At 36.5% G+C, this 22,095-nt stretch overlaps 1 protein-coding gene across 1 annotated transcript in view; it reads right to left on the bottom strand.

Annotated features, from left to right (window-relative positions):
- The window catches only part of SLC15A5 (solute carrier family 15 member 5), a 76,764-nt gene that overhangs the window by 12,989 nt on the left and 41,680 nt on the right, over positions 1 to 22,095 (bottom strand). The window contains exon 10 of the mRNA XM_003797793.1: positions 14,226 to 14,357. Within this exon, the coding sequence (XP_003797841.1) occupies positions 14,226 to 14,357 (132 nt within the window). The remainder of the gene's footprint in view (positions 1 to 14,225; positions 14,358 to 22,095) is intronic.

Genomic DNA, 22,095 nt, shown 5'->3' on the forward strand with positions numbered 1-22,095 from the left:
TTTTTTTTAAAAAGAGAGACATTAGGCACCTTTTGATTTTCATAAAAGAAATGAATCTTTCCTTGGGACCCTTCCAGAACATTAGAAAAAGATTATCATTGCTACCAAGTATTGTTTATCATATGTGTATAAGGATGAATATTGAAAAATGGATTAATCAAATACATCTTCATGATAGGTCCAGTTAGAAAAATCATAAGGTGATCTCAATAGCTACTTAAGAAACATCTAATAAAAATTAACCTGATTTGTTTCAATCTTAGAAAACAAGAAAAACATTTTCTTATGATAAATAATATCCTTTAAGATTAGCTTTATAAGCCTGTAAAAATAATTAGGAAAATAAGAGATATCCACATTAAGACATGAACAAGATAAAATGTGATGGTCTGCTGGTTTAATGTTGCCCTGTAAATCAGTATCCTGAGGAAGATACAAAGAGGATTAAATATTAGCAATAAAGATAAAAAAATTGTATTTATTTGAAGATCAGATAATTTTGCTGAAAACTTAAAAGGATCAATTGAAATACTCTTATAAATTTATCAAGAAAGTTTAGGAAATTGGATGCAGATGAAGACATAAACATTAAATAAACACTAAGAATCTCCCTACAGAACAGTGATACCCTCAGTGAGTTGTAATGAGGGAGAATAATTCAGTTCTTAACAGCAAAAAGAAAAAAATATCATAAAATGTTTACAATAACTTCAACAAGAAATGTTTGGGATTTATATGAAAAATACAAAATCTTAGTGAATTGAATTTTGAAGTATTAACTTTAAAAAGCTATGTTATATACTTACAGCACTAAGTATTGAAAAACTTTAGTTTTTCTTTTCTTTTTGTTTTTACAGTAGCCTTTTATTTTTAATACCAATTATGCTATGAATTCATAGGGAAAAATTTCCAGCAGCTTGAGGAGGCACCTTTCCATTGAATGTGACAAAGCTTGCTATGACTATTATGCCATGAATTCATAGGGAATGGGTTCCAGCATTTTATGCTCCTATTCCATTGGTTCTCTTGGTTCTCCTGTATGCTATGCTGTATGCCTATTATGCCATGAATTCATAGGGAATGGGTTCCAGCACCTATGCTCCTGTTCCATTGGTTCTCTTGGTTCTCCTGTGTGCTATGCTGTGCCCCTATTATGCCACGAATTCATAGGGAATGGGTTCCAGCAGCTCAGGCTCCTTTCCATTGGTTCTCACAGAGTGAGCTTCTCTGGGTGCAGCAGGCTGGTGCTTCAGTTGAACCCAGGTACCTTTCTCTTTAGTTTCCTTCTTTTTTCTGATCATTTTCCTTAACGCCTTTTAGGAAGCTATCTTGGCTCTTAAAGTGTTTAATATGCTCAATACAAGCATTAATCCTCTTGGCAAGAATCTTGCCCTTAACTTGTTTGTTTAGAACACCACCAACAGCATGCTGGACGATATTGTGGACTCTCCAGTTTTGCCATGGTAACGTTTGTGTGGCATGTCTTTTTGAACAGTACCCATCCCCTTGATGTCTACAATATCATTTTTCTTGTAGAACCACCTATATGTGGACAAAGGAACATCTCCATGTTTCCTAAAAGGCCTAGAGAGCACATATCAGGGGTCTCTCCTCTTTCCCTTTGTGTTTGTCATTTGGTGAATTACTGGAAGATGTGTCTCTGGCCAGAAAGCCAAAACTTCAGTTTTTTTTAAAAAAATTAACGTCTAAGTTTTACTCATATTATTAAACTAAAAATAGGATTAGGGAAGAATGATACAATTCATCTTAAAGTATAAACCACAGAGAATATGGTTTTTATAAATGAATAATAATCATCAGGAAAAGTGTTATTAGTAACAACTGACATGGCATATCTATCATAAAATTATAATAATTTAAAGGAGGCTGATACTAAGCCAAAATAAAGAAGCAGCTGAAAGGCACAGGACAAAAAGATAGCCCTGAACTAGTCCCAGGAACACCCAAGAACTAAGAATAAGTTAAAATATGTAAAACTGATTACTTTTCCTCCATTTATCCTATGGTTATAGAATATTTGTGGTTTCGCCATCTTTTCCCAACATATATCAAATTGTTGTGAAAACTGCTATCTGATGCAAATAAGTATTTTCTTTAATAACACCAAAATGAGATCCACATGGATGGGAAAATAAATTCAAAGTGTTAAACCATTAAAATTCTATGACCATAGATAAATGGAGTGAAATTCATCACAATGAAAAAGGTTGATAGATTTGATTACATATATCATCAAATCTTGTATAAAGCAAAGTCATCTATAAAATAAAATGAGTTAAAACTGGGAAAATGTTACCAATAAACATGAATAAAGGATAAAACATATAGTGAAGGTATAATGATATATAAATTGACAGGAAAAAACATGGATAGACCGAAATAAAAATAGGCCCAGAACATGACCAAGCATATCATGAAGGAGAAAAGATTAAAATGTTAATAAACATTAAAAATTTCAATTTTATACTCTAAGACATATAAATTACAGGAAAAATAGAATATGATATCTTCCAATTAGATTGACCCAGATCAAAATATTGTTATGCTTAGAGCTGAAATTGATACCTGGATCAAGTATTATCATTTCACAATGGTGATAAAATTGCTTTCCCTTTTTAGAAAGTGATTTTGTCGTACTTCTCAATAATCTTTAAAATATTTATCCTCATGGAAGGAGTAATACTATTTCCGGGATTCTAGTCTCAGAAGAGAATAAGTGATGTGCATAGAGATTTATAAAAAATGCTCACTGTAGTAATATTCATAGCACTGAAAAATTGGAAACAACTTAAATGCTCCACAAGAAGGGAAAGAAACATTCTATGTATGTGTGTGTGTGTGCAACTGAATATACCATTTAATTGTTAAAAGTGGGCCTTTTTTTGAATTCCAAATGATACAACATATGCTCACATTATTATTTAAGGGAAGAAGAAAAAGATCAGGACTTGAAGCAAATTATTGATTGAGCATTCAGCGGGGTTTATTAAGACTCTCATTTTGTTTAAAATATACACATGCTTGTGTAAATTTAATAACCACACAATCACCCACATGCCCACAAATATTGGAAGAGAATTTTTCCAAATAATAATGTTTTCAAAGTCTTCCCCCCTTTTATCATTTGAATTTATTCGATCATACATTACCTTTACAGCAATAATAATAATAATGATGATGTTTTAAAACCACTTCATTAAACATACTGGAAAAATTTGACTTCCTCATATTATTTCTGATTAATTATAAAATGACAGAATGGGGTGGTTTTCCACTACCACTGACTCTTCAGCAATTAAAGTACCGGAAAGCAGGCTTGTTATTAGCAGTCTCGATTCTGTAACTTGGATGGTATGTGCTATTTATAAAACTGTCCTAAGATATTATTCTAGAAATCATAATTCCCCAAATAGCAAGAACGAGTCAATTCTGAACCCTAAGATTCACTCACTTCAGTGATCTGTCACTTCTGTGTCTGAGTGAAATCATAGATTTCCTAGACACCTGAAGGATCCAGGGCCCTGTGTGCTACGGCATATTGCTTTTTGCTCTCTCTCTTTAAAAGAAGATGGAATATTTGCCCCTTTTTACGAACTACTGTTTTATTTCGAATGTAGTGGAACTTGGAAAATCTTAAAATGCACCTTTTGGAAATGTTTCAGAAGATAGCTGGACCCAGAGAGCAGACTATGTCAGATTTGTTTTTTTGTAAAGTTATTTTTAAAGTGATTTTGTAGTGCTGGTCTGCTGGTCTAGCAAAAGTACAAAATTGTTGAGACAAAACTGAAATGAGTTTCATGCTCTGCTTTATTTTAGGCACACCTTTCCCTTCACTGTTTGCTTGGGAGTAAAGAAGAATGCAATTAAAAAAACATTAGTTGGTCTCCAGGGTAGATGTGCTTCGGTGCCACGGGAAATAAACCCAGGGCAGTAAAAAGAACTTTGGAATCAAGAATGCACCCTTGCTATATGATTTGGACAACTTATATAACTTTCAGAGCTCATTTTCCTCTTATATATGATGGGACTACAAATATCTACCCCCAAAGAATTGTTGTGAAGATTTAATGAAATAATATCTTTGTGAAATGCATGTAGGAAGGGCTGCATATAACTGACACTTAATAAATGTTAATTTCTTTCCTTCCTCCTTTCAGTAACCTGATTTAAATGCTTCATTTGAGATTCATAGCTCTCCTACCTGAGTTAATTTTTAAAACACATTAATTTTCATGATACCTGAAGGAAATAATACCTAACAACTATATTCTAACTTTGACTTTTCTACCACTTTTTCATATTTATCTAATAAGAACTCAAATTATTATTACCCTCAATTGACAGACAAGGAAACAGAGGCACAGAGCGGCTGCACTTGCCTAAAGTGAGATAGAGGGGACAGAATAACTATTTGTCGAATGAATGGGTAAACTAGATTGGGCCCTGCTTCTACCCATGCTCCGCCCTTTGCTCTAGATAACAATGCCTGCATCGTAATTTTCATTTGCATTTCCAGATCTTGGGAATTGTGGATAAAAAAATGAAGTCAGGTTGCTGTTTCCAAGAAGGGACACTGTGTCTTTCAAAACTGTACAGAAATTGATAGGCATTGTTCCCCTGAACAGCAGAGAGAGCAGGCATAGGTGTTACTTGGTATATTATAACCAGCTTTCTCAGAAGGGTGAGTTTATTCTCTTGAAGAGCATTGGGAGGTAAAAACCCATCAAGATAGTGTGTTCTCATGATGATTTCAATGAATTATCATGGAAATGAGTTTTAGAAGAGAGGTAATGCTTTGTGATAATAGCCCGATAATGCCATTAGCTATGAACTGTAATTGTAATAGCATTAGTCAAATGAATATATCTGATATTAATTTGAGTGTCAAATATTTCTATAAGATTCTTCTTGTTAATTAAACATAAGCCTTGATATTATTAATTCAGTATCTAGCTAGTGCTTGCACATAGTAGGAACCCAATATGTATTTGTGGACTGAATTAATAAATCAATCTCTAAGCAGAATTATTTAAAACAGTAAAATATTGAATTACAATAATTTCATGGTTATAACAGGCACTGATTTTTACCAAGTATCATTGTATGTGTACAGTCTGTTTTGCACTTGCCACTCCAGTTAGTTAATGATGTAGATTTACTAATTTCAGAATTTTAGGAGATAACCTTTGTCATTCCTCCCTGCCCATAGTTGGGGAGAAACAGCCTTTTACCCCAAATCAATTCAGAGAGTTTGTGCCGTTCGTCTGTAGTTTGTTTTTAGTTTAGGCCATTTTAAAATCTATCAGCCACCTACATTTCCGCGCTGAGTTTCGGAATCTCATGGAGCAAAGCCATGCTTTAGGGTAACTTTTCATAAGCACTATCAGTGGATCCTTCACCACTGCCAGTGGTTTTAACACTAGTTTTCTAAGCCGTCTCTTCTTGCTCTCATAGTAACACATTCTGATATCTCTGCTCTTCCTACTCCTCATTCTCACCCTGATACACTTTGCTCTCCCAGATGGCTGGCTGCATACCTGATAAAGACAATGGGGTGTCAGTGGGAGGCTCCAATATTGCAACTCCATGTCCCTGTGTGCCTGTGCCCATCCTTTCTTCTCTCTGTTTTGTTTCAGTGCAGGAAAGAAGTGCCCCCCTGCCAGTGAGAAGTCATTCTCTCTGGGTTGCTTCTTGGCTGAGTCACCCACTGCTTTCCCCAGGTCTTCAGCTCCATCAGTTCTCCCTTCCTGCAATTTTAATTTCTCCATCTATACCAGATATTCTCATCAGAGAAATACCCTAAAAAGTCTCTCAAAAATAGAGACTACATATACCCACATACCTAGCTCTGAGAGCTAACCCCCCTAAACAAACAAACAAACAAGAAAAACAACCCCCCCCCCACACACATATAGGGTTCCCAGTTAAATTTGGATTTCAGAACAACAAAGAATTATTTTTTTCAGGACAAGCATGTATAAGCATGTCTATGTCCCCAGTATCGTGTGGGGCACTTGAGTATTTAAATAGCAAAAAATTGTTTGTTGTTTATCTGAAATTCATATTTCACTGGGAATCCTGTATTTTTATTTGCTAAATTTGGCAACTCCAACCATACCCCCTTTCAGCCCATCCCTCTGTCTCTTACATCTTCTTCAGTCTCAAGGTTTCAGAAGAGTTAAACACAATGCTTTTATTTCTTCTCTTACTAGGTATTCTTCATCCTACTCCAATCGGGTTTTTATCTCATCCCTGAAATAGCTTCTATTAAAGTTACCAGTGACCACAATGTTGCTACATCTTATGGATACTTTCCACTCTTGATCCTATTTGATTTCAAAAAGTAGCATTTGACACATTTCCTGCTTGGAGCAACCTTCTCTCTAACTGTTAATAAATACATACATATATACAGATAGACACACACGTGTAAGCATGTATTAATTCCCTCTCTCCATCTCTCTGGCCACTATGTAGCATCTTTGGCAGGCTACTTCTTCTCCAACCAACCTCTAACTTTGGGGCTTCTCAAATCTAAGCTCTGGGTTTCTTTCTCTCCTCATTCTTAATATTCACACTAGGTAATTTCATTCAGTTCTATGATTTCAAATGTTATTTTTGTGCCAAAGAGTTTCATATTTATATATCTAACCAAGATCTTTTTTTTCCCCCAGCTCCAGATATTTCTAGTTGAATGTCTCACAACTATGTCAAGCTTAATGTGTTAAAAAGTGAATGAGAGACCAATTTTAAAATCTATTCTTCCGGGTTTTTCCATCTAGTACATGGCATCTTTGCCCACTAAGTTTCTTCTCCTTCTTCTTTTTTTTAATTATTGGGGATCCATTGAAGGTACAAGAAACCAGGTTATACTGACTGCATTTGTTAGGTAAAGTCTCTCTTATGTCTTGCCCCCCCAAAGTTGTGTCACACACCGAGACCCCCACCCCCCCACCCCTTCCCTCTCTGCTCTTCCTTCTCCTGCCCTTCCCTCCTTCCCACTCTTGTCCACTGAGTTTCTCATGGTAGAGTCTAGGATGCTTTCTTGACACCAGCTTCTCCTTCCTGCATTCTATTGCCTCCTGACTTTTTTTTTTTTGAGACAAGAGTCTCACTCTGTTGCCCTGGCTAGAGTACCGTGGCATCATTATAGCTCACTCTACCCTCATACTGCTGGGCTTAAGAAATACTCTTGCCTTAGTCTCCTGAGTAGCTGGGACTATAGGTGGGTGCCACCAAGCTTGGCTAATTTTTTCTATGTTTTTGTGGAGACTGGGTCTCACTATGCTGTCCTGGCTGATCTCAAACTCTTGGCTTCAAATGATTCTCCTACCTTAGGTCCCAAAATGCTGAGATTGCAGATTGAGCCATCTAGCCCAGCCTGCCTTTTGACTTTATCAAAGTGAAATATGATTGATTCCACCTGTAAAATATAGCTCCTATCCATTCACTTACCAACTTCCTTTCTAGTGCATCAGACTCTAGACTTTTCTGGATTGCTTGAATTCTACATAATTTTACCTTCCTGTTCTGCTAAGCCATTTTTTCTCCTTTCAGATTATGCTGCATTCACAGAGATCTTCTTAAAACCCCAGTGGATGATGTCACCTACCTGATGGCTTTAGAATTTCTTTTTATTATTTATTTATTTATTTATTTATTGCAGTTTTTGGCCGGGGCTGGGTTTGAACCCGCCACCTCTGGCATATGGAGCTGGTGCCTTACTCCTTTGAGCCACAGGCACTGCCCTAGAATTTCTTTTTCTATTGAACAAAAATATATCCCTATAAGCCAAAGGTTCTGCATGATTTTGCTTCTGTCTAACTTTCCAACTTAACTTCATCCCATTTTCTCCTTCCTTGAATAGTTTCAGCATACTGTCATTCTCTGGGCTCCTCTTAGGCACTTACCAGTTCTCTGCTTCTGGGCCTTGGTATACGTGCTCTCCACCAGAAACACTTCGTTCCTAAGCTCACCAAGCTAAATACCACTCAAACTTCTAGCTTCAGGTTCACTACCATGTCCAAGTATCCTTAGTATGAGCATGCATATGTCTGTAACTCTACCTAGATAATGTGCCATGTGCAGAAGGTTCCATTAATACATGGGTCTATGAGGACAAGAAGACTCAGAGCACTGCTTTGTTTCATCTCATCCTAATCTGGACCTGGAATTGAGATTGAGCTCTGCAAATACATGTTTTTTTTCTGAAGAAGAATGAAAGTGCCATGCAAAAACATCCTATCCGTGGTACCACTAGCCCACTGGGGAGATGCTGAGATCCCACTCAAATGATAATAACAACAAAATCATTATTTCATGCACCTACATTTGTGATTTATACCTATTTCCTTTACTCCTTATAAAAATCTTGGAAGGCAAATTACCCGCGAAGAAGAGGAGAAACAGACCCCATTTTAGAGAAGGAGGAATTGAGATTCAGAAAAGCTAAGTAATGAGCTCAGGATCTTATAGCTCACGAAGGGCTGAGCTAAATTTGGATTCAGGTTGCCTGACTCAAATGCCTGCCCTTTCTACCTCTTTCGAGCCAACAGCAACGAATAGTTGCCTTTCATAGCCTAGAGGGTAATTTTGGTTTTGCCCCAATACTGTTATGAACCCAAACCTCTCTGCACAGTTCCAGGGTCTCTGTGGCATCATTGTGGCTATAAAGTAAACCATGCCTGGGATACATAACGCTCTCACATGACTCTGCATCTGATTCTGACTGAGGATCACAGCAGGGTTTGCGTGTGGTTCTGTTGGGGGTTCCTGCTGAGTTAGCCACAGAAACAATGGCACAAATTACTGACAAATAAATAGAACACAGGTTTAACTAAAGGTGGATTATGGTAGTAGGCCACTACTTACCCCCTCTGCATCCCAAAGTCTGTAATCTCAAAACCCATATGAAGTTGGATCTGAATCTGAAGAAGTATCTCTCTTAGAAAATAGGCCTGGGCTCATGCAATCCAGTTTTAATATTTATCCAGATGCATAAATATTTTCTTCTTTCAAGTTTACTGCAACTGCAAATTTCTGTTTCAAGAGCGACTCTGTGATTCATGCTGACATGGCTGTCAGCAGCCCCAATAATCATAGGTATTTAAATGAAAACGTTAGAAGATCTCATTTTTAATTTAAAATGACCTTGATGGGAATTAAACAGCTAAATTCTTTGCTCCTTTCCTGAATTCTGAGGAGGAGGGACTAACAGGGACAAGAAGATGGACAGTTCGACCTCTTGATTGTGCCCAATTTTCCTTTTCCTCTCAGCCAGTTTGCCTTGGATCTTTCAATCACCTGCACGTCCGTAACTAAGATGTCATTTCTCACTGAGATTTTGTTATTTTTGTCCAAAGGTAAGTTTGAACTCATGAGTGTACGAAAACGGATCTTGTTGCTAATGGGATGTAGTTGAAATAAGCAGTTTGACTGACTTCTTCACTCCCTTATATTAGCATTGCTACTTTTAGATAAACTATTCCTGAAATGATTAGTGTAGGAGGATGGGTTTAGTCTTGTACTTCTCCTTTAAAGCACTCAGAGTTAGAGATCCCAGAAGGATCAGTTTTCTCACTTGTACTGAAAATGTCACTCTAACAGTTATCTGTCTGCACAGTCAAGTTTTGAGAAATCTTTTGAATTTACCGCATTCACACCATTCTCCATCATGGTGCTAAAAATGACTAATGCAGCTTGGAGACTGGGAGGCTGTGATAGCTGATCTTCTTTTCCAACCGTGCACTAACACTCTCACACACTCGCACGCACACATGCTCGGCTGACACGGATCCTTAAAGGTTGAAAATAGCCTATATGTTAAATGAAATGCTGAAAGATGTGGGGTGCCTCAATGTACAGTTATAGTGTTGGTTTCATAATGTCTGGTTCCGTCAAAAAAATAACTAGTTTGGTGGATTGAGAGAATAGACTGATCTTGTTTTTAGCCAAATAAGTCACTAGAATGTATGCCTTAATTTTATATTTAAAAATAATCTTTGGCATTGACATTTTTAAATACCTTTTTAATTTTATCCTCTCAACATCTCTGAGAAAAGTGAAATGCCTCATATCATTTTTAATTAAGAGGAAACAGTCTTAGAGAGACACTGACCAACCCAACTTCATGCTTATGGTCACTCTCTTTTAGAACCCCCAATTTAGGGATTCCTAATAGCCAGTATAGGAGCCCTAGAAACAAATCTCTTAATGGAACTTCACTTCCTTTGTTGGAAAATGCTAGTCTGATGGCTATAGGGACTGTTACAAACATAGACTTATCCTATTTCCAGAAAATATATAATAAAAATCCCCTGTGATGTCATTTAGGGAATGAGAAACGAGTGTCTGGGCTGAATGATAGTACTTAGATGAACTGGGAGGTGATTACATCCAAAAGGGTAGGATTAATGAATTGTTATTAACTTGCACTAAAGTTTAAAGATTTTCTGTAAGGTTCTGTTTCCGGTCCAATTCAACAATTTTATCAATTACCTGAAAGAAGCCTAGGAACTTGCTGCCCAATTTCCTGTTGACATAAAACTAGTAAAGAAGTAAAGATTGGTAATTCACTGGATGACACAGAGTCAAGTTTCAAAAATGTCTGTTTTTTAGGATGATGGGTGAGATTTACTAAGGTAAAGATAATTCCCTGCATTTAATTAGAAAAAATGAGATGAGTGGAAATGAACAGAGAGCAACTGCTGAGAGTTAAAAAAAATCAAGTTGCAACTGATCATAAAGATGATGTAATTACTGAAAAAGTCAGCACAATCCCCATTGGCGTTCAAAGGATGGAAAGGGAGAGAGAGAGAGTCCAGGTTGATAAAAATAACCTACATATCCTGGTTGTACCCATCTCTAGTATTAGAGTCAATTTAGGAAACCATATTTTAAGAAAAATACTGACAATTGTTGTTTTTTGAATGGATAGAGGGGTCTTGATAGTGAGAAATCAGGGAATTATGCAATATGAAAGAATTGGGGTGGTTTGTCTATAAAATACAAGGAAATCATGATGGCTATTTTTGTTGAGTGCTTGCTGTGTGTATTGATTACTTGATCCTCAGAACAACATGGCAAATTATTTATTTTCATCACCAACATAGAAATTGAGCCCACAACTAGATTATCTGGATTGAAATTCAGGTGGCCTGACTCCAGAAACCATTCTCTGAAATACTATACTACAATCCTTCTCTGAGCATTTATTAAATGTTTGAGGAGTTACTATGTGAATAGAAAATTAGACTTACTCTGTAGAACCTAGTTATCAATAGACAGACACACTGGATTATGCCAGTACATCTATTTTGTGGTACAGTGTTGGGCTAGATGATCTCTAAGGCAACATTCACCTTTAAGATTCTAATTTACTGGAATATAATTTAATGTTACAAAATATTATTACAAGCAGAAAGAGAAACACTTTAAAAGAAGTAACCTCAATTAATTAGTGGTGATTTAAATGGGATTCCCTTGAGCACAAGGTTAGAAAAGTCCCCCCCCCCCCCCGCCACATCCTTCCTTGCTCAGACAGCCTCACTGTATGTCCTTGGGAACCTTTCTTGCATGGGCACCAAAAGTATATAACCTTTTGTTTCTCCATCTTTGTAATTATATCTTGAATAGTATCAATACTATCTTATATGCAGACCTTTATCCAAGAAGGTTATATTGCAACAGTAACAAATATCTAATGTCATTAAAAAGTCCTTACATTTGAGGACTCCTGATATAGTAGTTGCTTGGTATATCACAATCAATGTTAGAATTCATTTCAGAATGCTAAGAGGGTTAGAGTTTTATCAGATACAAGTTGTAATAACTGGAACACTTTATTTTTAATGTCTTCAGTGTTACATTTAAAAAATAATGATAACAATATTACCACTTTTACAACATCACTGTAATAAATGTGGTAATGCATGTAAAAGCTCCTACTATATGACGCAGACTGTCAATGAAAATTTAGGTTTTCAGTGAAATATTTTGCAAGAATAATTGGGTGTAAAAAAAAAAGAAAAGAAAATTGCCTGACCTGATTCCTAGGGGTAAATTCTGAATCTTTTCAATTTATTGAGTGATTGGATTGTCTTTGCTATTTATGGTGGGACCCTTCCAAAAAGTTTATGTTAATGAGATGATTCAGACTAGGGGATGGCCAGGAGGACCAATCTTGTGATTAGAGTGTTGGGGCTTTGAGTCATAGACACTATGTATCAGTCCAGCCTTTGGGAGGGAAGGTAGTCTGGAGATTTAGTTCAACCACATGCTCAATGGTTCAATCAGTAGTGCCTATGAAATAAAGCCTCAATAAACACTTTGAACACTGCAGCCCAGGTAAGCTTTCCTGGTTGACGGTATTCATTATACTGCCATATATCCTTCTTCCCCAAAGATGAAGAACCTTCACTTTTGGAAGCCTCCTAGACCTTGCTCTGTGTACACTCCTCTTTGGGTCATTCTGATTTGTGTTCTTTTTGCTATAATAGGGCTGTCATCATAACATGTATTGTATTTTTTTGAATTCTGGTGTCATTCTACCAAATTCTCAAACCTGAGAGAGTCTTTGGGGGCCCCCAAACCTATAGCCAGCTAGTCAGAAGTGAGAATTGCCACACTTGCGGCTAGTGTCTAAGTAGGGTCAGTCTTTGGGGGAACTTAACCTAGGAAGTTTTGCCTAACTCTGAGTAAGTTGCTTACACATGCATATAAAAATTTTAGATTTATATAAAAGATAAATTGGTAGTAATATTTAACTTCATAGATATATCTGATGTGATTTGATGGTAGAATGTTTTAGGGACAGATGTAGGTAAGATTCCAGATTATCTTACAAAATATTAATGCCAGTCCTTTGTCTCTTGTTGATGTACAAAGAATCTGATCATCAGGGGAGTCCACAACTTTCTGCACTCCAGTTGGTTACGGCAGTTGGATTTAAGTTCTTTGAGCACTGGACCCATATCTCACATAATTCCGTGTAGTACAGAGCCTGGTGTATTGTGAATATTCAACACATGCTTTAGTTCAGATAACTACATAAAGAACAGGGTTTGATCTTGTCAAGTATCAGTCAAAAATTGGTAGGTGTGCTCCCTAGAGCTCTACTGTACCTGTCCATGTGTTTTTTGCTTTTACTGCCATGGCTTCCTTGCACCCCTGGAAATTTCATGATATCTTGGAAGTGTTTATTTTGTTTACCATGGTATCCCCAATGCATAATGTGACGCCTGTAACAGAACGGTCCCTTAGTAAATATTTTTTGAATGGACACTTAATGTTAAGAGGAATTTCTCATTCATAGTTGAGAAGTTGTTTTTTTCATAGTTTAAAAGTAGGTGAATTAAGTTTGTTAGAAGGGAACATAAACCAGCACTTTCTTTACATTATCTTAAGTGTACAACTCTAAGTGTTATTGAAAATAGAGAAAAATAAGAAAGTAAGTTTGTGATATTTTCTATAAAATCAGCAAAAGGACATTAAGATAAAATTCAAGGTATATAGACATTTTAGATTAAACAATGGAAAAAAAATCTGTGGATTTAAAATATAGCCAGAGGCCCTTCACTGGGACAGCTAATCATTATTGTTATCTAGTCTGATTTTTTTCACCAACGCTTTAAACTCCTTAACACACTAAAAAGTTAATACTTTTAATATTTGCATCTGAATTTTTCAGATTTTTTTTTCTCCTGACCAAACGCTCCACTGGGAACATTTTTCAAGTTCATTTGTTCTTAAACTCATAATTTCTCTTTGGCTGCATAGATGAGATTTGTGGTGAATCATGAGAGGGAAAGATCCTCCAGGTACCCTACCCTCCTATATTTACACAGGTCTTACCATTTCTGACTACTGTCTATGCCAGCTATAAGGCATTGCTACATATGGCTTCCCTGGAAGACCTGATAAGACTATAATGACCAGTTTGCTCTCAAATACGTTATAGAAAGACAGTAGACAGAATCTTATGAGACATGGCATTCTGTAATCACCTCCTATCAGAAGAAAAAAAACTATTTCTAGAAATTAATGAACACAGCAAGAGTCTATTTCCTATCTTACTTTATCTTAATTGCAAAAATGGATCAATTAAGAAAAGCCTACACTGGAAAAGCCCCTCTCTTAAAGTTTGGTCTCCCAGTTCCCTAGTCATCAAATCAATGTGGATAAACATACCATAAACCTATTTTTACCTTCTGAGATGAGATATACCAGTTCCACCAGCAGGGCCCCTGTGAAACATCCAAATCCATTGAACAACGTCAAAAAATTCACAAAAGTTCCTCGGATGGTGCTTGGAACGAATCTGTATGATATTATAGAGACTGAGAGAAAAAGAGAAGGTCAGAATTTACAATATTTTCCCTAAAACATTTTCATAGATACTATTCAAATTAATGTTGATCATATATCAAAGAAAATTTACTGACACAGTCAAAATTTGGATTGGACTTCGTTAACTTTAGTATTGTAAGATACATTACGAGACAATTTGCAGATGCTTTCAAGACATAAAATATGCCACAGTATACCCTGATGCAGATACAAGGAGAATTTGATTACTTGCTGGTTGAGTGTCCTAATATATTCAGCTAAATTTCACTGTAATTTGAATATTTCTGATGAATTTTGGATTGAGGTGAGGCCTGTACTAGATCATATCGTGTCAATCTCTCAATTCTGTGATTCTGTGTAAAACATGAGGTTTGTTATGGAAAACTTAAATTTATTATACAAAATTTTCATAAACGTTAAGAGCTTTCTCTTCACTCTGTGATTTTTAGGTAAGTTACACTTTTGAAGCCTCAATGTCCTTGTTTATAAAGTGGGGATAATATTCCCATTCCCTTTCAGAGGTGCTGGGACACTTACCTGCTATAATATATGTAAAGTGCTTAGTGCAGTGCTGACTTTTAGATCTTGAATAGAGGTTAGTTATTTTTAACACTATTAATCTTACCATATTAAAGAGTTCTCATTTGTGCAAGGCACCATACAAAGCTGTTTATATACATTATTCCCTGTGCAGAGAGGGTAGCTAAAGAGAAAGACAAGAGCTGAAGCACTGGGTCTACAATCTTTTCTTCCCAAGTCAATGTTGGGGTATTAGCAATGATAGTGGCAAAAGCCATAAGGAAAGTTTTTTAAAATTTCAATTAATAATTTTTTTGAAATCTGAAATAGGCGAAAATAGGTGATTTTGTATATGGCATGTTAACATAACTATATTAAAATATACATGGCAATCTTTGAGATACATGTTAAAATATTTGATATTTTTTATGATATCTGGGATTTGCTTCAAAATTATATGGCAGGGAGGAAGAAGCTATGTAGATGAGGGCAGCGCTAAAACAAATTTGCCCTTGAGTTGAAAATTGGGGAAGCTGGAAGCCGGATCCATAGGAGTTTATTACACTAATCTCTTATTGTATATGTGCGGCAAAAAATTGTAAGGAAGTGCATTGAATGACATTAATAATCTTAGCTTTGGGTGGTTATATCATTGGCTTTATAATTTTCAACTTAGTTTCTAGTGCTTTTCAAAATCTTCTACAATAAGATCATAAATACATACAAAAACTCATTTTATAAAGGAGTGTGATAAGGCAGTACTGATGTACAGTTACAGTGTCATTTAACGACATGGATAAGTTATGAGAAATGCATCTTGAGAGGATTTTGCCATTGTATGCACATAATATAGTGTACTTTTGTAATCTTAGGTGGTTTAGCTACTATATAGCTGGGCTGTGTTTTAAAGCTTATTGCTACTAGATTACAAATCTGTAAGTATGTTACTCTACTGAATGCTACAGACAATGGCAACACAGGGTTAACAGTATTTGTATATCTGAACATAGCTAAATATTGGACTGGTGCAGTAACAGCTCAGTATTAAAATCTGGTGAGACCGCTGTCATACATGTGATCCCTCATAGAGGGAAATGTCTTTGTGTGGCACGTGACCACACAGTAAACACTAAATTGTTAGTTTCCTTCTCCATAAGAAGAAAGCGATCTTACCATCTCCTCCTTTCGCTCTCGGGAATATTTCAGTCCTGGGTTTCTTGTATTTTACCCCAGTGAAAGTGCTGTATTTGCTCAGCACTCCTACACGAACTTACTAATACGTGCATAATATAATGTATATGTGTTAATGTTCCTTCTTGTATTCATTTAATACTTCTGTTTTACTTTCTGTGTATCTTCCCCATATTTTTATTTATTTGTTCAATGAACACTTTAAAAAGTCCTTGTTTGTGCTCCAGGAAATGTATTGAGTGGTGTTAGAGCAGGGAGATCGGACGAGGTGTTGGTTTATCTTTCCTAGACTTTCAAATCTTGAAGGGCAGAGAGCAGAAATATGTACATTACCAAGGCAGCACTAACTAGGCATTTAATACTGGTTGGAGATGAAGGTACTAATGTTGGTAAGTAAAATATTTGTGGCAAGGCACCAATCACCAGAGGGAGCCCAAGGGCCAAGTCTTTGAGTTGTTCCAGGAAGGTCCAAATGAGAATAAGATGACAAAAGTACACTCTATTCTGGGCATACAGTGGCAAAATGGTTACTCAGTGAGAGTAACCTTGACAAGGCTTTGATAAGAAGTGATTCCCAGTTATGAAAACGATGTTGGGCCCAGCACGGTAGCTCGTGCCTGGAATCCCAGCACTCTGGGAGGCCAAGGTGGAAAGATTGCTTCAGGCTCGAGCTTCAAGACCAGCCTGGGAAATACAGTGAAACCCTGTTCTCTACAAAAAAATATAAAAACTTAGCTGGGTATGGTGGTGCACACCTGTAGTCCCAGCCAGTTGGGAGGCTGAGGCAGAAGGATCCCTTCAGCCTGGGAGTTTGAGGCTGCAGTGAGCTATGATGACACCATCATACTCCAGCCTGAGACCCTGTCTCCAATCAATCAGTCAGTTAATTAACCAAAAAAAAAAAAAAAAAAGGATTTGGCTTATAAACTTTCCTCCCTATAAATATGAGGAAACAAACAATGGGCAGAGAGAATAAGTAGGCCTGTTTCTTTCACTAAGAAAAAGCAGAATGTTCAAGCCCATTATTACTCTGCTAGTTAATTATTAATCCTATGCTTTTCTATTGCTAGAACTTCTAGTATGGTATATAATTCATGAACATACTTTGCCAGCGCTCTGCCTGCTGGTTAATCTCTCTTTGGTGTCATTTTAGTGGGTTTTGAAAGCCTCCAGTTCCCTTTTATAGGACTTAGCTTTTCAAGTCCTAGAATCTCTTTTTTCAGGCATCTACTGGTATGTTCCGATCTTTTTCAACTTTAGTGATCATCAACATGATTTTTTTAGGTTCTAAGATACTTATTTTGGCCCATTATGTGATATTGATATCATCAAAATGTTTGTCACTATTCTAAAATTCCCATTTTACCACAAAGACACAATAAAAAATCCTTAATGTGTATGTGAAAGCTGGTCTTCGTGCCAATAAGAGCTAAAAATGTGCCTCTAGGTAGTAGCTGCTTAGCGTTTGCAAAGATGCCCCATCACAGCTTGTGTGGAATCTACAAAATATAGGGCCATAACCACCTTCCTAAGGCACCTGGTACTGGGGACTCATTGCCGGCAATTTTTTTTTTACTCCGGTTGTTTTAAACAGTGCAAATGTGTTTATTGTGTTTGGTAAGAAGTTATTTTGCACATGTGGAGAAGAACAATCATAGTCCCCGAAAATGGAACTTTATCCTGTTGCCACTTTTAGACCATTTTTCCTCCCTTATTCCTAAAATATCTTCAGCTTTGAATCTCGTGTTGTTGGGTTATGTCATCTATGACTTCTCTTTTGTACTGTCACCTGCCAACATCTACTTCTCAAAATTGGCGGCTCCTCTTTCATTGTTATGATCTCCAACACTCCTCCTGCCTTACACCTTAATTCCGGCAACTTCAACAACACACACACAGAGCGTCCTTCTAACCTTCCATCCTTCCAAATCTTGCTTTCCCAGTTCCTTGACCTCCACTATCCTCCCAGTTCCTTGACCTCCCCTATCCTTGTTCCCTGCACTCCACTCATGCCTAACAGGATGAGCCACCAACTATGACCATGTAATATCTTGCCTGCCACCTGTTTTCATAAAGTTTTATTGGAACACAGACACACCAATTCATTCTGTGTTGTCTTTAATTCTTTTTGCACCACAATGAGTAATTGTAGCAGAGATTGGCCTACAAAGCCTATTTACTATCTGACACATTACAAAAAAATTTGCCAACCCATGCTCTGAATGTTAACCGCAACTGCTCCATAATTCTAATCTTGTCCACTGGCCTCTGAATACCACACACTATTTTTCCAACTTACCGTCCATTACTTACTGTCCACTACTCAACCACAAATGTATAAGTTTTACAATGATAGAAACATATATATATTTTTTACCTGATATGTCTAAAGCCCCCAGAGAAGTGTTGTAGACACTCACATAGTGTTTTTTGAGACACTATTAACAAGTTATGAGATGGCTGGTGTATACACTGTTACAATGAAAACATAGTTTTAAAACTTTTCCAATTTTTTCCCCTAACTTATCTCCTAATAAACAGTATGGTTTATTAGGGTAGAAAATGTCCACTGATATTTGCAAAGTGATCCACTGTGTTTCCTTGTGCCATCAATGTAGGACACTATCAATAACTTAAATAATTTTTTTTATTGCACTGTGTTGAAATAGCTATCGATTTCATTCATTCACTTATTTATTCAATCAAAATATACTTAATGATCGTTTGCTCTGTTCAGGAAGGAGGTGGAAATCTAGGGGTAAATAAGGAAGACCAAATCCTAACTTCAGGGAGAGAGCTGAAAGGCAGGCAAGGCACACACAAATATAAATAATGTAATTTCAGATTCTGACAAGTGATTTAAAAAAAAAAAAGAACAGGATAATGAAATGATCCTGTGATGGAATGATTAGGATAGCCTCTATAAAGAGATGACCTTTGAGAAAACTCAATAATGAGAAAAAACCAGTCATTCAAAAAATAGAGGAAAAGGAATTCCAGATAAAGAGATGAGCAAGTGCATAAACCTTGGGGTAGAAATAAGGTTGACACCTTAGAAACAGAAAAATAACCAGTGAAGTGGCCAAGGGGCAGAAGAGAACCGTGTGCAGAGGCCAAATCACGTGCAGTGTTATCAACCATGGTAAGGACCTCATATCTAAAACCCCACTGGGGAATTTTAAAAGGGGAATAACAGGACTTATGTTTTGGAAAGAACGTGATAGCTATTTTAAAGAGAATGGACTCATGAGGCAGAAGAAGCAGAGAGACAAGGCTGGAGCTTTGGTCAAATTGGGGCTGGTGATGGTGGTGGTGTAGACCAGGAGGATAACAGAGGATATGGGGAGACATGGACAGATTTAGGTTGTTCCAGAGTGAAGACTAAGACTTGCTATTGGATTGGAGATGAATTGTAGGAGGAAAGAGAAGGGTGCAGGATGACTGATGTGGAAGAGCATTTTGTACATACTCTCATGCTGTTTGAGTTGTTTGCTGTAGAAAGAGCTGGGACACCTGTGCTTGAGTTCTGAGACAGACACTGTAAATTCATGAAGAAGAAGATAATAACAACAACACACATTATAACTGCTGACTGACTACTGAGTGGGGTCTGTATATCAGGCACTTTCTCTTTTATTTCTCATAAAGTGTTTCACTTAGTCATTTGAACAATTCTTCTCCATTTTAGAGATGATGAGAGGTCACATAGCTAGTCAGGGGCAAAACTGGGTTTGAACTAAGATATCTCCAATTATAACCATAGATCTTAACCACTGTGATGTACTGAGTTCAAGAAGAATAACACTTGATTTTACAGTTCAACACATGCATTCACATTTTGGGTCATTTGATTTTCAAGGAGTCGTCTCTCATTCCCATTGATTCTTTTATTATTATTTCATAGTATTACAGGAGTACAAATGCCTTTGGTAACATGTATCAATTTTGTTGTGCTTGAGTCAGGATTATAAGAATGATTATCACCTGGACAGTGTTCATTATACCCATTAGGTAAGTTTTCACCCATCCTGTCCTCCACCCTCACCCCCACTTGATTTCTGTTGAATTCTACTTCCCTCTGTGCACGTATCTGCTGATTGGTTAGCTCCAATTTAATAGCAAGGATATGTGGTGTTTATTTTCCATTATTTAAATACTTAACTTAGGATAATGGTCTCTATTCCATTCAAATTGTTGCAAAAGGCCTTAACCATCCTTCTTCTTAGCTGCACAGTATTCCATAGCATACATTATACACCACATTTTGTTAATCTACTCATGGATTGATGGATATTTGGGTTGATTCCTTATTTTTGCAATTGTAAATTGTGCTGCAATAAACGTTCAAGTTAGGTGTCCTTTTGATAAAATTATTTCTTTACCTTTCGGTAGTGGAATTGCTGGATCAAATGGTAGGTCTACTTCTAGTTCTTTGAGGAATCTCCATAGTATTTTCCATAGAGGTTGTCCTAATTCTCAGTCCTATCAAAAGTATATAAGTATTCCTTTGTCTCTGCATCCATGCCAGCATCTATTACTTTTGGACTTTTTAATAAAAGCCACTCTAACTGGAGTAAGAGGATATCTCATGATTTTAATTTGCATTTTCCAACAAATTAGTGATGTTGAGCATCTTTTTCATATGTTCATTCACCGTTTGTCTGTCTTCTTTTGAAAAGCTTCTATTCATATCTTCTGTCCTTTTTAAATGGGTTTTATTTTTTCTTGCTGATTTGTATGAATTCTTTGTAGATTCTTGTTAGTAGCCTTTTATCAGATGCAGAGTATGTGAAAATTTTCTCCCATTCTGCAGGTTGTCTATTTGCTCCATTGATTATTTCTTTAGGTGTGCAGATGCTTTTTAAATTAATCAAGTCCTATTTATTTATTTTTGTTGTAACCATATTTGACTTTGGGGTCTTAGTTGTATCTTCACCTAGGCTGATATCTAGAAGAGTTTTTCCAACATATTCTTCCAGAATTCTGAGTTTCATCCCTTACCTTTAAATCTTTATCCATCTTAAATTAATATTTGTGAATGGTAAGAGAGATTAATCTTTTTTCATTCTTCCACATGTGGCTATCCAATTTTCCCAGTACCATTTATAGAATAGGGTTTCTTTTCCCCAATGTATATTGTTGCCTGCTTTGTCAAAGATAAAGCTGTATGTGGATGGTTTTATATATGGATTCTCTGTTCTGTTCCATAGGTCTGTGTCTCTATTTTTGTGGCAATCCTATATGCTATTTTGGTTATGATAGCCATCTAGTATAATTTGAAGTCTGGTAATGTGATGATACCTCCAGATTTTTTCTTTTTCCTTTGGCTATTGCTACTCTGGCTCTTTTCTGGTTCTAAATGAAACATAGACTTATTTTTTCTAGTTCTGTGACATATAACCTTGGTATTTTGATGGGGATTGCACTGAATATGTAAATCATTTTGGGCAGTATGGACATGTTAACACTGTTGATTCTAGAGATCCATGAGCATGGTATGTCTTTCCTCTATTTTGTGTTGTCTGTGATTTCTTTCCTCAGTGCTTTGTAGCTTTCTTTATAGTTTTCACCTTCTTGGTTAAGTGTATTCAGTATATTTCTAGATATTTTATTTTCTTTGTAGCTACTATGAATGATATGGAGTCCTTAATTTGACTCCCAGCTTGACTGTTATTAGTGTATAGGAATGCTACTGATTTGTGTACATAGATTTTGTAACCTGATCTTTTGCTGAATTTATTTATTACAGGAGTATCTTGGTGGAGTCTTTGAGATTTTCTAGATAAAAGATCATATCATCAACAAAAAGTGATAGCTTGACCTCTTTTTCCCAGATTGGACACACTTTATTTCTTTTTCTTGCCTGGCTGTTTTGGTGTTCTGTCTAGGACATTTCAGCATGATGTTGAACAGAAGTGGTGGCAATAGGCATACTTATCTTATTCCAATTCTTAGTAGAATGCTTTAAACATTTCTGAATTTGGGCGGTGCCTGTGGCTCAGTGGGTAGGGTGCTGGC

Source organism: Otolemur garnettii, unplaced genomic scaffold (genome assembly GCF_000181295.1).
Source record: "Otolemur garnettii isolate 467f Iridium unplaced genomic scaffold, OtoGar3 scaffold00124, whole genome shotgun sequence".
Classification (NCBI taxonomy): domain Eukaryota; kingdom Metazoa; phylum Chordata; class Mammalia; order Primates; family Galagidae; genus Otolemur; species Otolemur garnettii.